The sequence below is a fragment of the Olea europaea genome, chromosome 12 (assembly GCF_002742605.1).
Source record: "Olea europaea var. sylvestris chromosome 12, O_europaea_v1, whole genome shotgun sequence".
NCBI lineage: Eukaryota > Viridiplantae > Streptophyta > Magnoliopsida > Lamiales > Oleaceae > Olea > Olea europaea.
In genome coordinates this window covers 11,172,177-11,186,433 of record NC_036248.1, presented here as the reverse complement: position 1 = coordinate 11,186,433, position 14,257 = coordinate 11,172,177, and the positions used below count along the sequence as shown (strand labels likewise).

Sequence of the window (14,257 nt, the reverse complement as noted above, 5' to 3'; positions counted from 1 at the left end):
TCACTCCAGTATAAAAAAGAATCCCAGACAGAGATTACAATTCCTATATTTCAATGATTTCTCCTGCAAGATCCTCCAACTATACCCCTGCACCGAGTTTATCTTAGATTCCCAAGGCCTCTTTAGAGCCTTTGGACAAAGACCATTCTTGGGAGGGAAATTGTGTAGCGTAAATCAAGAAATTCTAATATTTGGAATTACCAAACAATGAGATATAGGAAAGGTCTCACCAAATGAGTTCAAAGAACTCTGTTTCCTTCAATTAAGTTCACGTAGTTTTGAAGTTGATTTCAGATCCACAGTTTGCTCGACGATCCGGTATTGCAATTTACAAAACCAAGCTTTGATATCATTGAAAAGGTTGAGAAACACTGAAAATTAATCAACGATTTAAAAACTAATAACAGAACATTTAAAAGAAATTGCAAAAATAAAAAATCAACACAAAAGAGTTTTTTTGGCCGAAGACGACCGCTTCGCCCAATACCCTGTTGAGTTTCCATTGTAAATGGATAAAACTCGGTTGCATTGTAAAGCAAAAAATATGATAGCCACAATACAACACGTTCAAAAATCACAAGATCAAGTCATAGAGATTTATCTTTAACCAAAATCTTTGGATCAAAGCACCATCTACCCACAAATCATAGCAGAACACTTAGTTCTATCTCCAACGTCCACTGCTCAAACGAATTACACAGATTCTTTACACAAACTATTCATTTACACACTTTATTGAATCAAGAATGAGAAGCTCTAACACTAAAAATGAGGTTCTCTCTCTAAAAGGAAGCCCAGTCGTCGAACCTAAAGAAGATGAAAAATGAATCAACCGTGTAGCCAAACAGTCACTTGGATAGATATAAAATCAGAAGATCTAGAATTAGATCTGATGGTCACCAAGAGGCCAAGTGCCACGATCCCAATATAGCATCCACTAAGAAAAGTGCCATTTTGGAAACACGCTTTCTAAACCCCTTTGTAAATATTACCTAAATGGTATTTCTTTCCCACATTTCAAATATCTTTTTCCCTAAAATTTCGTTTTCATTCACTTACTATCATACCTTCCCTCGACGAATATTTTTACAGATTTTCAAAGCACGCCTTTAACAATGGATGGTCCAGGTTGGAAACACAACAATCCCAAATGGACCAATGCCTCGTTTATACTTAATTGGACCTCTGATTGCAAGCAATGATGGAGGCCGTAAAAGTGTTGAACATGAGTGTTTGAATTGGTTAAAGTTACAGCCCAGTAAAAGTATTATTTTTCTGTGTTTTGGAAGTATGTGATTGTTCACGGCGGTGCAGCTGGCGGAGATGGCCGCTGGTTGGAAAATAGCGGCCACAGGGTTGTTTGGGTAGTGCGTAATCCACCCGCGGATGACAAAACCAATACTCAACCAGTAGAGCCAGACTTGGATGCGTTGCTGCCACGAGGTTTTCTTTCGTTTAAAAGTTTAATTACTTGTAATGTTATATTCACCTCCCTACAGTGGTTGAATTAAATTTTTCCTGTCAAAGACAAATATTTGAATAATTTATAATAAATTGGTGGGTCGATTTTCAGGAAATGAGAACAACAAGACTTGATTATCCGTTACACTACAAAGTTAACTATCGTATTTAACGTTTATTTATTTAGATTTTGTCTTCAATAGGTTTCTTGGAAAGTAAAGATAGAGGGGCTGGTGGTAAATTCATGGGCTCAGCGAGTGGCGGATTTGTGACGCATTACGGTTGGAACTCAATTCTAGAGGCTATTTGCGCGGGTGTCTCTTGGCCACTCTAAGCAGAGCAAAGAACGTGAAGGTGGCATTGGGTTTAACTGAGTCTGCCAACGGTTTCATGACAGCTACTGAGTTGGAGAACCGACTTATAGAGTTGGAGGACTCGGAGAAACGGGAACTTCCTTCTTTTGTACATTTTTGTGGATAACCAAAGGGTTACTATATCCCTGTAACACTACTCTCAATTTGCTTTACTAAATGGGAAAAGTTGCAGTATTAGTCCAGGATCATGTTACGTGTACAATTTTATTTTTATTTTTTTACAAACTCCCTTACTCACTACTCACAATAGAAATGGGGATCACAAGCCAACATTTTTTAAATTCACGTGAGGTCCATTACTTTTGTGAGAGTAAGTATACCATTTTATCAACAAAATTTTGTACAAATATTTTTATCCACTAGTTCCCAACATATCGTCGTTGTAGTATTGGTTCCAATGTATCATCGTTGCAGCTAGATATTTTTCTATTATTAAAAAATGAGCGAGTTGGTCCTCGACTTCATTACAATTACATATTATCTAATCTTCAATAATAACTGTTTAAATCTCTAATAAACACACAATTCTAAAACGTTGGACTTTATAAAACTGAATTTTGCTTCTCATCTTGGACTGATGTTTAAAGTTTGAAGGAGGCATAATAATTTTATTATTTTTTAATATTATTATTATTTTTTTATGACGGGGGAACCCGCAGCCACTACCCTTCGGGTGCACACTGGGTAAACCCTCGGGCTGGCGTAATAACCTGCAAATCATGACAGCCAAGTAAATGTACTAGGTAAGTCATGTGCGATAGGCTTAACCGAGAATGTATTGGTAGGAGAAATCGAACTCGTGATCAAAGACCTCCACGCTCATTCATTCCACTAACTCGATCAGTCCATGAGGGGCAAGGAGGCATTTTTTACTATTACTGAAGACTGATTGTACGCAATAATGAATAATCAAAGTAAAATACCGACTTCTTAGGTTAAGAGTATTATTTACTACTGAAACAAATGGCACCCTTGGTCCTTAAAGTGGCTAAGCTCTGACATATGGGGTCGAAACTTGAGATAAGGCAAATGATGCATTTCACTTTTAGTACCGACCACACAAAATTACAAGAATAAATTGAGGAGATAATAAATTTATTTATTTAGATTTTATCTTGGTCGAATTCACTTTGGCACTAAGGACCCACGTCAATTTTCATAAATGGAAAATACGAGGCTTGAACTTAAAGATTTTATCTACTTAGTTACACCTCCACATCTATAGTAACTAAATTCTCTCCCCTTCGTCAAAAAGTATAAGATTTTCGCTTAAATAAAAATGAATTAGGCATACACAAAAGACCTGTTAAGCATATAGATACATTTGAACAATTTTTTCCCGACATAATTATTAGAATTTTGCTAAACGACCCGTGCCGTTCACCGTACGGATGACCGCACCCTTACATGACGCACGGATCCCACCTGAATAAAAAAATACCAACCCTACGTGTATGTGTGTGTGCGGTCACCCGCGCGGGTCATGTAGCCTGGTCCTAATTATTATATGATACTTCGTATTTCAGAAATTTTCGAAATTTTTATTGAAAAGCATAATTATGCGCAACTACAGTGAAGGATATGAATTACGAACACATCTTGCTAAAACATTCCATGGTAAATAATATATATTGCATGACAAATCTTGCAAGATCGGATACTCACATCACTTATATCGTTAATCTTGGCAATTTCCATGACTCAACTAACTTGGCCAAGGCAACAATGGATGTACCGCCTTCACTCATAGCTGCCTTTGCCTCTGCCTCTTTTTCTTTGGTGCGCTTTCTGACCGACTCACCTTCCTTCGAGTCCATCAACTCTCTAACTCGACTCTCGACCTCCTCAGCAGTGACAAACCCGTCTTCTGATTCGTTCATTCGCAGAGCCAACTTCAAGTCGTCCACTAACACTACCCTGTTGAACTTTTGTTCAGCGTAAAGAGGCCACGCCACCATGGGGACGCCCGCGCACAATGCTTCCAACACCGAGTTCCATCCACAATGTGTCACGAACCCGCCAACAGATTTATGTCTCAACACCTCCACTTGTGGGGCCCACGACTTCACCACGAAACCCCGGTCCTTTGTCCTATCTAAGAATCCACTAGGAAGTAGTGACTCCAGATCTGGTTCAGGAGGAGGTAGGAAGCGCTTGCTCTTGTCCTCAGAGGGTGGAGAACGCACCACCCACAAGAACCTTTGCTCGCTTCTCTCCAACCCAATTGCAATTTCTTTCAACTGCTTACCTGAAAGCAAACCAAGACTCCCAAAACACAAGAACACGACGCTTTGGCTTGGTTGCAAATCGAGCCATTTCAAACATTCGTCCATACTACCAGTTCTACCTCGTTCTGTTGCCAATAGTGGTCCTACACAGAAAACAGGTGGTGTCGGACCATCAGGATTGCAAGATCCTTCAGATATTGCTTTAAGAGATTTTGATTCAAGGGACTCGAATGAGTTTACAATAACTCCAGCTGACTTGGGCAAATGGAGAAAGAAATCTAGACAGTAAGCATATTCAGCCGAGGATCGATCAAGAATTGGATCTGGCATGTGTGAAGATGGTATGGGTGGTAACCCCGGAATATCCAAAAGTGAATTCATATCTTTGAAACTTTTAGTGGTATTCCGATGTATTGTGGGAACGTAAAGGAAAGAATCAAGACAACAGACACCAGAAGTGAAGAAATAATAAGTTGGGATTCCGAGTTCGGTGAAAATGGAGAAAGCCGGGGTGCAAAAGAAGTCGATTATGACGGATGTGATGGTGCTGGTGCTAGAGATCTCTTGAAGGGCTCGTTGGACATTAGGGTTGCTGAGGCGGAGGGTCTCGAAAATAACAACTTCCATGGAGGAGAAAGAGTCGAATGTAAGGGAAACAGAAGGTAAATGGTGGAAGGTGATGGAAGGGTTGGTGGCGGAAACTCGGTCAATATAGGAGGCGGTTGAGCCAGTGTTGAATGATGGAGGCACCGTGAGAATTGCAACGGTGAAGAAAGGGTGGTGGTTGAGTATGAACTTCCCGAACTCCACCATCGAAATCAGATGCCCCATGCCTGGGGAGGGATATAGAACAATAGTTTCCATTCTATGAAGAGAATGATAGCAAAACTCAAGACTCTAAGAAAACTTTGAACTTGAAGAAGAGGATTCCAAGTTAAATTTCACAAACTAGTGTGTATAGACACAAGATTACGTACAGTATTCCTCACACCGACAAAAGTTGATCAGGTTATCTCCAACTCTGCACCAAATTTTACATTATTTTGTACCAAATTTTGCATCAAACTTAGCCCACGTTTGGTCCCTGATAATTTTCATTTCATTACATTTCATTTTTCTCTTCTATCTTCAACCACACAATTTTCCATAAAATAATATTATACGTAAATCGAAAAATTTTCCTTCTTTTTTCAACCATTCATTTTTCAAAAAACACTATTTCACCCATTTTCATTTACACAAAATGGGGGCCAAACAGGGGCTAAAATTCATCTCTAATCATTACACAAAAAATTACACCAAATGAACAGTGTTTAACCATTTTCTTCCCTTTTTTTATTCTTTATAATTTATTTATTTGAAATATTATTTATTTAATTATTTTATAAATAGATAAATTACTAAATAAATAATTCCGTTAAAAAAGATTAGATTCATTAATAAATATAAAAAATACAGAACAATTAATAAAAACACTACAACAACGAAAATATGAAATCAAATTAGATTATCGTATGTATGTCGTTGTTTAATATATTTCGTATTAACTTTAATAAATAATCGTGTTTGTTGTGTTTTAAATTGTTTTCGTCTTTTAATTAATTAATTGATTATTATATCTTACATTTAAAATTTATTTTAAATACAAATAATATTAATATTAATAAAAATAACAATAATTTATTATATTAAAAAATATATAGCACAAATGACATAAATAATCTTACAAATTTATTTGGAAAATGTTAAATAAGGGCAAAAGAGACATTTAAAACTTTGCACCATTTTGCACCAAAATTGTGCAAAATCTGATGTTGCATTGGAGCAACTTTGCACCAAAAAATGGTGCAACATGGTGCAATGGTACAACCATTGAAGATACCCTAAGTGCCACTTCTTGGTTGACCACCCATATGAGCAAGACTCAAAAATTATTCGAAAGTTGTTGGAGGGAAATAAGTGATTTATGTGTAGGTTAACATAAAAAATTTAAGAATATAAAAAATAAAATTCTATAATAACATAAATATAAGAAGAGATTTAGAGAGCAAGTTTTAAAAAATAATGAAACGGACGTTGTCGTAAAATCGTATTACCTCTCTTATGTTTGGATACTTTCAACACTATACAAGTTCAAAATAAAAATTAGATAGCTCGCCATTAGTTTTTCCTCATGGGCACCATCACATAGAGATATAAATGATATCTCGTGTGAAAATTCATCTTCCAAGTTGTGTATTAAGATTATGTTTTCTAATTAAATATCACCTACTTTTATAGTCTAAAATCAACCCCCATAATTAGGAATGGAAATATGGCTCGGTGGCTTTGACTATCTGTGGCTTGACCCAAAAAAAGCCCGAGCAGGAGTGGTTACGATTTTTAGACACAGATAAATAGCTATAAAAAGGGGTCATATACTGCATATACATTGTGGTGTCCACCCCTCTCACGTAGAGGAGGGCCGCTTCAAATAAAATATAATTTATTCAAAGTGGACCCCCTCCATGTGAAGATGGTGAATATCGGGTGGACACCACTTGACGTACAAGTAGCATTATCTTGAAGAAAATGAAAATTACATTGTTAGTCTATCTTTTAGTCAATTTGGGTGTTAGTTTTGAATTACATAAAAGAGTAATTAGTTGGTCTCAATCTTTTAAAGTTGGTGTCTTGATAAACTATTGAAGTCATTAAACAATTTTGGTGGTTATATATACTTGTAAATGTGGACGTTTTTTGATTGGTAGATCTAGTTATCTTTATATATTTGACGAGCTTTTAAAAAGATTTTGAATTCAAGGTATTTGACGATTTAATTTTGTGTTAGAAAAGCTTCAGTAAATCGAGTATTTGAGCTGAACTCGAGATAATAAGAGGCACAGGTCCTTTTCACCGATATTATGAATGATTAGTTTAATAGTTCAAGTGGTTTGTCGTTGTTGATCGTGACCCTTGATGATCTATCTTGTATCAAGCTATTTGTTTCAATTGTGCAATAACAAAATATGACAAAAATTTTATAGCTATCTATCTGTGTCTAATGACACCACAACGCATTTGCAGTATATGTTGTTAAACACTTGATCAAGTTTTAATTAATATGATCTACTTGACATTGATGTGAACTTGTTGTCCTGAAAATGTGCGTGAGCTGACACGGGAAATTCACAAGGTTCTTTGAAGAATTCTCATCAGCAGCGACGCTAACCTTTAAGCCTAATGCACAGTAATTTGAGACGTTGCATGTGAAGTAAGATAACCCTAACCCCTTTGTGCATAAGAGGAACATTTGCTTGGCCCCTCCATGAATGCCTTGATGGTTTGATCAGAACAAATTAGACGGTCGTAATTCCCTCGATCCGTGTCCCTATTCCAATTAAATAAAAATAGCACAAAACCATACAGGAGATGAGAATATGAAGAAGCATGAGCAGAATTTTCAAGTCACATCAGACACTTGATCACCATTCAGTAAATTTTGCTCACCCACATAAGATTCATATACTTATCGTTTTTCTCCTATTGATTTATTTTCTTCTTCTAGAATTGTTCGCACTAATGTGTGGTCTTCCTTTCACGTTGAATATTTGCTTACAAACCGTAACAATGAAAAAACTTGCACAAAAGCTCACAAATTTATAACATGTGCTCGTATAATATTATGACATTCTTATTCTTCTCCTTCAATGGGAAACTATATAAAGGCAGATACACGTATAAAACCAAAAATGAAACTACCTAAAAGACAAAGATATTCATTTATTAATTACATGAATTGAGTAAACTATCCTAACTAACTACAATCAAGAGTAATTCTAGGGATGCACCATCTATACATCTCATGTTGACACTCCCCTCAAGTTAGTGCATAGATATCTATAAAAAGAGAGTTTTTTATTACATGATTTGTATTTACAAAATATTTTAATTCAATTTGATTTCTACTATCAAATGATTTTTCCATTACATTTTATTATTATTATTATTATTATTATTATTATTATTATTATTATTATTATTATTATTAAAAGAGAGAGTTTTTTATTACATGATTTGTATTTACAAAATATTTTAATTCAATTTGATTTCTACTATCAAATGATTTTTCCTACATTTTATTATTATTATTATTATTATTATTATTATTATTATTATTATTATTATTATTTTATTTTATTTTTTTTGACAGCTCTTATCCAAAATAAAAGTCAAAAGCCGTTCAAAAATGATTGGCTTGGTCCATTAGGGCACGCTAAGATAGGATAAACCTTTTCAAGTGTCTAAATTTGCGTAGATGGGTTGAGTTACCTGTCAGAATGTATATCATAACATGGAATCAAACGTTTTGAAAAAGGAAATTTATTGAACTGAGCCATGTTTTGGTTTATCTAAAATCAAATTTTTAGTAAAAAAATTGATGAAATGTATGATTGAAAAGTTGATAAAAGTTGTAAATCCTCTAAAATGTGTATTATTTATGTGATTACGTACAATATTCCTCACACCAACAAAAGTTGATAAGTGTCAGTTCTTGGTTGACCACCGATATGAGCAAGACTCAAAAATTATCCGCCCCGGGGCACATTCCAATTGGCAAAGGACGGAGTTCTTTAAGGCGGGCAATTCAGAGGTCGCGAGTTCGATTCATAGGGCTCTTGGAAGGCAGGCTTTCTCCTGGAAGTCAAGATATTTCCTGGAAGATAGGAGTTCTCCTGGAAGACAAGACGTATACATGGGTTTGACTCGCTAGGCACTTTGACAGTTCAGTTGGGAGGGCTCTTAGATCCTAGCCAATTTGGAGCACAATCCGCGGTTTACCTGATCTGCGTGAAGAGAGGCTGGATCGTAGGCCACAGGATTAGTCGCTGTAAGGCGGACACTTGGGTAAAAAAAAAAAAAAGACTCGAAAATTATCCGAAAGTTGTTGGAGGGAAATAAGTGATTTATGTGTATATTAACATAACAAATTTAAGAATATAAAAAAATAAAATTTTATAATAACATAAATATAAGAAGAGAGTTAAAGAGCAAGTTTTAAAAAATCATGAAACGGACGTTGTCATAAAATCGTATTACCTCTCTTACATTTGGATACTTTCAACACTATAAAACTCCAAAATAAAAATCACATAGCTCGTCATTAGTTTTTCCTCATGGGCACCATCACATAGAGATAAAAATGATATATCGGGATACCTGGATATAAAAAAAAAAAAGCCTAGTGATTCAAAAGACAGGAGTGAGGTTATCCCACGCCTTGCTAGCAAGCGCAATGTGGGGGTTCGATTCTTGAAACATGGAATTGGACTCCTTGTAGGCGCAGTATACAGGCAGCTCTTGTTCCTTGACCTGTTGGAGCACATCTAGCGATTTACCTCCCTCACAAAGCTCTAGGGGCGAGGTGGTGGGGACTCTCAAGATTGTGGTTCAATCTTTAAAAATGATATATCACGTGAAAATTCATCTTCCAAGTTGTGTGTTAAGATTATGTTTTCTAATTAAATATCACCTACTTTTATAGTCTAAAATCAACCCTCATAATTAGGAATGGAAATAGGGCTCGCTGGCTTTGACTGTTCGTGGCTTGACCAGAAAAAGCTCGAGCAGACCCGGCTCGAGACTCGAAGGCAGGAAGCCAAAGCTCAGGTCGAGCCCCAATTCGGGGAGTCAGCTCGAGTTGAGCCGGCCAGTAAAAAAAATATGTTGCCAATTGAGGTAGCTAAGAGGAGAAAAAAAATCCAGAAAATCGAGCCGATCGAGCCTTAATTTTTTGGTCGAGCTTTTACTCGGATAAAAAAAACCCTAGCCAAAGTTTCAGCTCGACTCGTTGACACCCCTACCCATAATGATAAAAATTAATTTAATTGAAATAAGTTACACTATAAAATTATTACTTTTAATTATGTATTAAAACAGAAAACTTGTTTGAATCTCATTTTTTTTTATTGAAGTATGTATTTTGGAACGGTAGGATTGATGGATAAAGTGTAATTGAACTAAAAAAGAAAACTGAAAAATTAAAAAGGTTTTAGCTTTGTTTGGTCTCCATTATGTTCAAAATATAATTTTCTTTTTTTTATTTTCAATCACATTCTTCAATAAAATAATATTACACGCAAATTCAAAATTTTTCTTATTTTGTAACCACACATTTTTCATCAAAATACTAATTTTGAAATTTTAAAACTTTTATTTGTCTATTACAGTAAAAGAAATGCTAGCAATACACGAGTAAAGCTCTAGCTTTACGGATGATGACATGCCCGAGATTTCATTGGGTGTTTTAAATCTACTTTAAGTTTAATTATGGCGACCCTGAACCAAAACAAAATCAGGAAGCTAATTTTTTGTATTATACAAGCAAGTATGAACCGTAATATTTACTTGTTTAAGGGTCAGCTCATCACGAAACCCTTTTTTTTTTTTTTTAAATGCAAAATCCTCTCAAAACATCAGGGCGATAGATATGGACCTGGTTTGGGTACGTGGGAGCATTCCGACACTCCTCTTTTGTCAAATTGGAAAGTTGCACGAAGACATTATATCTGTGTGCTAATATTACCTTATTGAAATGGAGAAATAAAATTGGCATTACAACATGTACTGAGTCAGCTGTTTCCGTTACTAGAAATTGCTTGCCTCTGTAACACGTGTTGTCTAATGTTCTTATGTTGTTTGCTATCAAATGTGGGCTTGTTCGGGCTTTCAAGGATGGGATTTCATAGTTTGACATTGTAAATCGAACATGCACTAGAAGAAAGAAAGTCACCAACTTCCACTATACGTGTTTATGTCTGAAAGGACAAATGTAGATGAAAAGCTGAAAAAGAAAATGACCCAAAGATATCTAAAAGGACATGTGGTAGCATCAGGGACGGGGCGAGTCTTTATTGAGTTATGCTATACGTAAAAAGTTGATTTATAAAGTTTGTTGGCAAAGTAACATCTGCACCAATCAAACACAGATTTAAAATCATTGGAAATCAATGTCTGAATCGTGTCAACACTTTTTTTCAACCAAATTTGTAAACACTTTATTTCTTCATTTGTTTATGCAAAATCCTCTCAAAACATCAATAACAACTCTCACAAGAGAAATATTGATGTTTACTCCCTTTCAAGAACTAAAAACACTAAGTATTTCCAAAGAGAATAACCAATAAGAACTACATGGAGAAGACGAAACAAAATAAGCTTTTCGAGTTTTTCAGAATGAAACCCTAAAGTCACAAGCCTCGACTTTATATGAGACAGAGCTAATTATATCATCCAACAGTGCAAGACCAGCCATGTCAGTAATCCAACAAAAGTGCATTTTCAATTAAAAGGCGAGTTTAACAAAAACATTTTTATCATAATTCTAGATTCTTCAAAAACATTTTTACCATAATTCTGGATTCTTCAGCTTATTGAATCATCAATTTGGGCCATAGTTATAGTAGAACCGATAGCATACAGCCCGCATATTTGGACTTTACAAAATTTAGCAACCCAATTTTTACGATCTTCACCTTTGTTACAATTTGTGACTGTACTATAATGGATTCCAACTTAATCAACACAACTTCACGTGCTCTTACTACTTGTTCACAAAGAAAAGAAAAATTAGCAAATTTCAAGTTTCAATTGTCTCAGAGAATCAATGAACTAACTAAGTGATATTACCTCTGTACCTACATCAGCAAGATTTATCTTAGTCGAAAGTTTGGTCAGCTTAATGACACCTCTTTTAATTATATCTCTAATAAAATGAAATTTAACATCTATATTTTTGAACCTATCGTTAAAAACTGAATTTTTACTCAAGAAAATGACACTTTGATTATCTAGAACATAGCATTTACCTGATTTTCCATGGGTCCTAATTCATTTAATAAGCCTTTCAACCATAAGCATTCGTTTGCTGCCTTAGTAGCAACAATATATTCAGCTTCATTTGATGATGAAACAACCAATTTCCAAAGTTGAGATTTTCAGATAATGCATGTATTATCTATCACATAAAAATCTGCAGTTATAAACTTCCTATTAACTAAGTTTCCAGCAAAATCAAAGTCAACATGGCCAATCAATTTAAAGCCATCTTTATCAATTTTAAACATAAGTCTTAATTGACATGTGCCTTTCAAGTATTTAATCAAATTTTTCATAGCTTTCCAATGAAGCTCACCCGGGTTATTCATGAATTTGCTTAACACACTTACAACATAAGCTATATCTAGTCTAGAACATACCATTTCATACATGATAGATCCAACAGCGTAGCATATGGCAAATCCATTATTCTTTTAAATTCATCTTCAATTTTAGGTGATTGATCAACAGATAATTTCACACAACTAAACAAAGGTAAACTAACAAGCTTAGTATCATAAAGGGAGAAATTTTTAACCCCATTTTCAATATTAGTTTTTTGTGTTAAAAATAATTTTTCTTTAATTCTGTTCATATTTATTTTCATGCCTAAAATCTTTCTAGTAGGTCTTAAATCCTTCATTTCAAACTTAAATTTCAACTTTTCTTTTATAGAGCTGAGAGTAACAGAATTTTGACCAATTAGTAACATGTTATCAACATATAAGAGGAGATAGAAGAATTCAAATTCTTGATCTCTTTTGAAATAAAACAAGGATCATATTCAGATTTCTTGAATTTTATGCTCTGTACAAAATAATCGAATATTTTATACCATTGCCTTCGAGCCTGTTTTAAGCCATACAAGGATTTTTCAAGAGACACACTAAGTTCTTTTTCCTTTTTCATTTCAAATTCTTTTGGCTGAGTCATATATATGATTTCATCTGGGGAACCATATTTGAAGAAATTCTTCACATCAAATTGTTCTAGTTTTAAATCAAATTGAGTTACAATGGCAAGCAATACTCTAATAGAAGTATATATAACAACAGGTGAAGAAATTCAATGTAGTCTATTCCTTCTTTTTGTGTAAAACTTTTCACTACAAGTTTTGCCTTATATCTCTTGTCATTTGATTTCGGCTCATCCTCATTAATTTTGTAAACCTATTTACAATCAACAAGTTTGCAATATATAGGTTTTTCTACTAAATTCTAGGTATTATTCTTATGTAGGGAATACATTAATCTTCCATTGCTGCTGCAGGATACTTAGCAGATTTCTTACAAGATATATCTTCTTTATAAGAGGGTGGTTCTGTTTCAGAATGATCAGTTTCAAACTGCGCAAATGCATAATCTGCATACTGAAATCTGGAAAGAGATCTTATTTGTCTCATTTATCTACTCCTAGCTAGCTGATAATGCAGCTCATGTACAGGATTCAAGCCTTGATAATCATTCAAAATTTCATTATCTGCAATTATCCGTGGCTTTGTTTGAAGTTGTTTCACCTTAAACTAAGTCCGATCATCAATAACTTGCTTATCAAGGTTAATTTCAGTAATAATGAAATCATATAAACTATTTTTCTTCCAATTTTGTCACCAAGGAATGGGAAATCATCTTAATTAAAGATCACTAACCTACTTATTATAACATTTATCCCCTAACCACGGTCTATGTCATTTAACCCCCTCACCATATCTTAAGAAGACACACTTTAGGGTCTAGGATACAAGTTGGAGTCACTATGATGTGGTTAAGCTACACATCTAAAAGTTCTAAGGTACGAATAGTCAAGCATTGATCCTGACCAGACATGCTCGAGAACTTTGTTTTTTAGGGAGCTAGAGGAACATCTATTTATTAGGTGGCAAGCAATTTTTTTGCCTTTTTCCAGAATATTTTTGACAAGCCTGAACTAATCTACATGCATCTTATCCCTTCAAGAATGTTCTGTTTACTCTTTTAGTAATTCCATTTTGTTGGGGAGTTAGGTCACAGTTCTATGCCTCAGATTTCCATGTTTACAGCAGTATTGATCAAATCCTATATTGCAAAACTCAAGTCTATTGACAGTCCTTAAAATCTTAGAGCCTGTTTGGGAGTGATTTTTTTCCCCCAAAAATTGATTTTTTGACCGTTATTTCACAATTCCAGCCGTCGTATTTGACTTCTTCTCTCACAGGTGAACCCCACTTTTCTCCTAACGGTCAAAAAATCAATTCTCAAAATCGCTCCCAAACAGGCTCTTAATCTTCTTACTAGTTTGATTTTCAATCGATGTATTCTACTCCTTAAAGGTTGTAAGGTATCGGATTTAGATTTTAAT

The 14,257-nt window shown here is 34.7% G+C and overlaps 1 protein-coding gene across 1 annotated transcript; it reads right to left on the bottom strand.

Moving 5' to 3' along the window:
• Positions 1-3,355: 3,355 nt before the first annotated feature.
• LOC111405616 (UDP-glycosyltransferase 88B1-like) lies at positions 3,356-5,149 on the bottom strand. Its single transcript, XM_023034576.1, has one exon. The coding sequence runs from the start codon at positions 4,925-4,927 to the stop codon at positions 3,506-3,508; it is 1,422 nt and encodes a 473-aa protein (XP_022890344.1). The 5' UTR covers positions 4,928-5,149; the 3' UTR covers positions 3,356-3,505.
• Between the last annotated feature and the right edge of the window lie 9,108 nt (positions 5,150-14,257).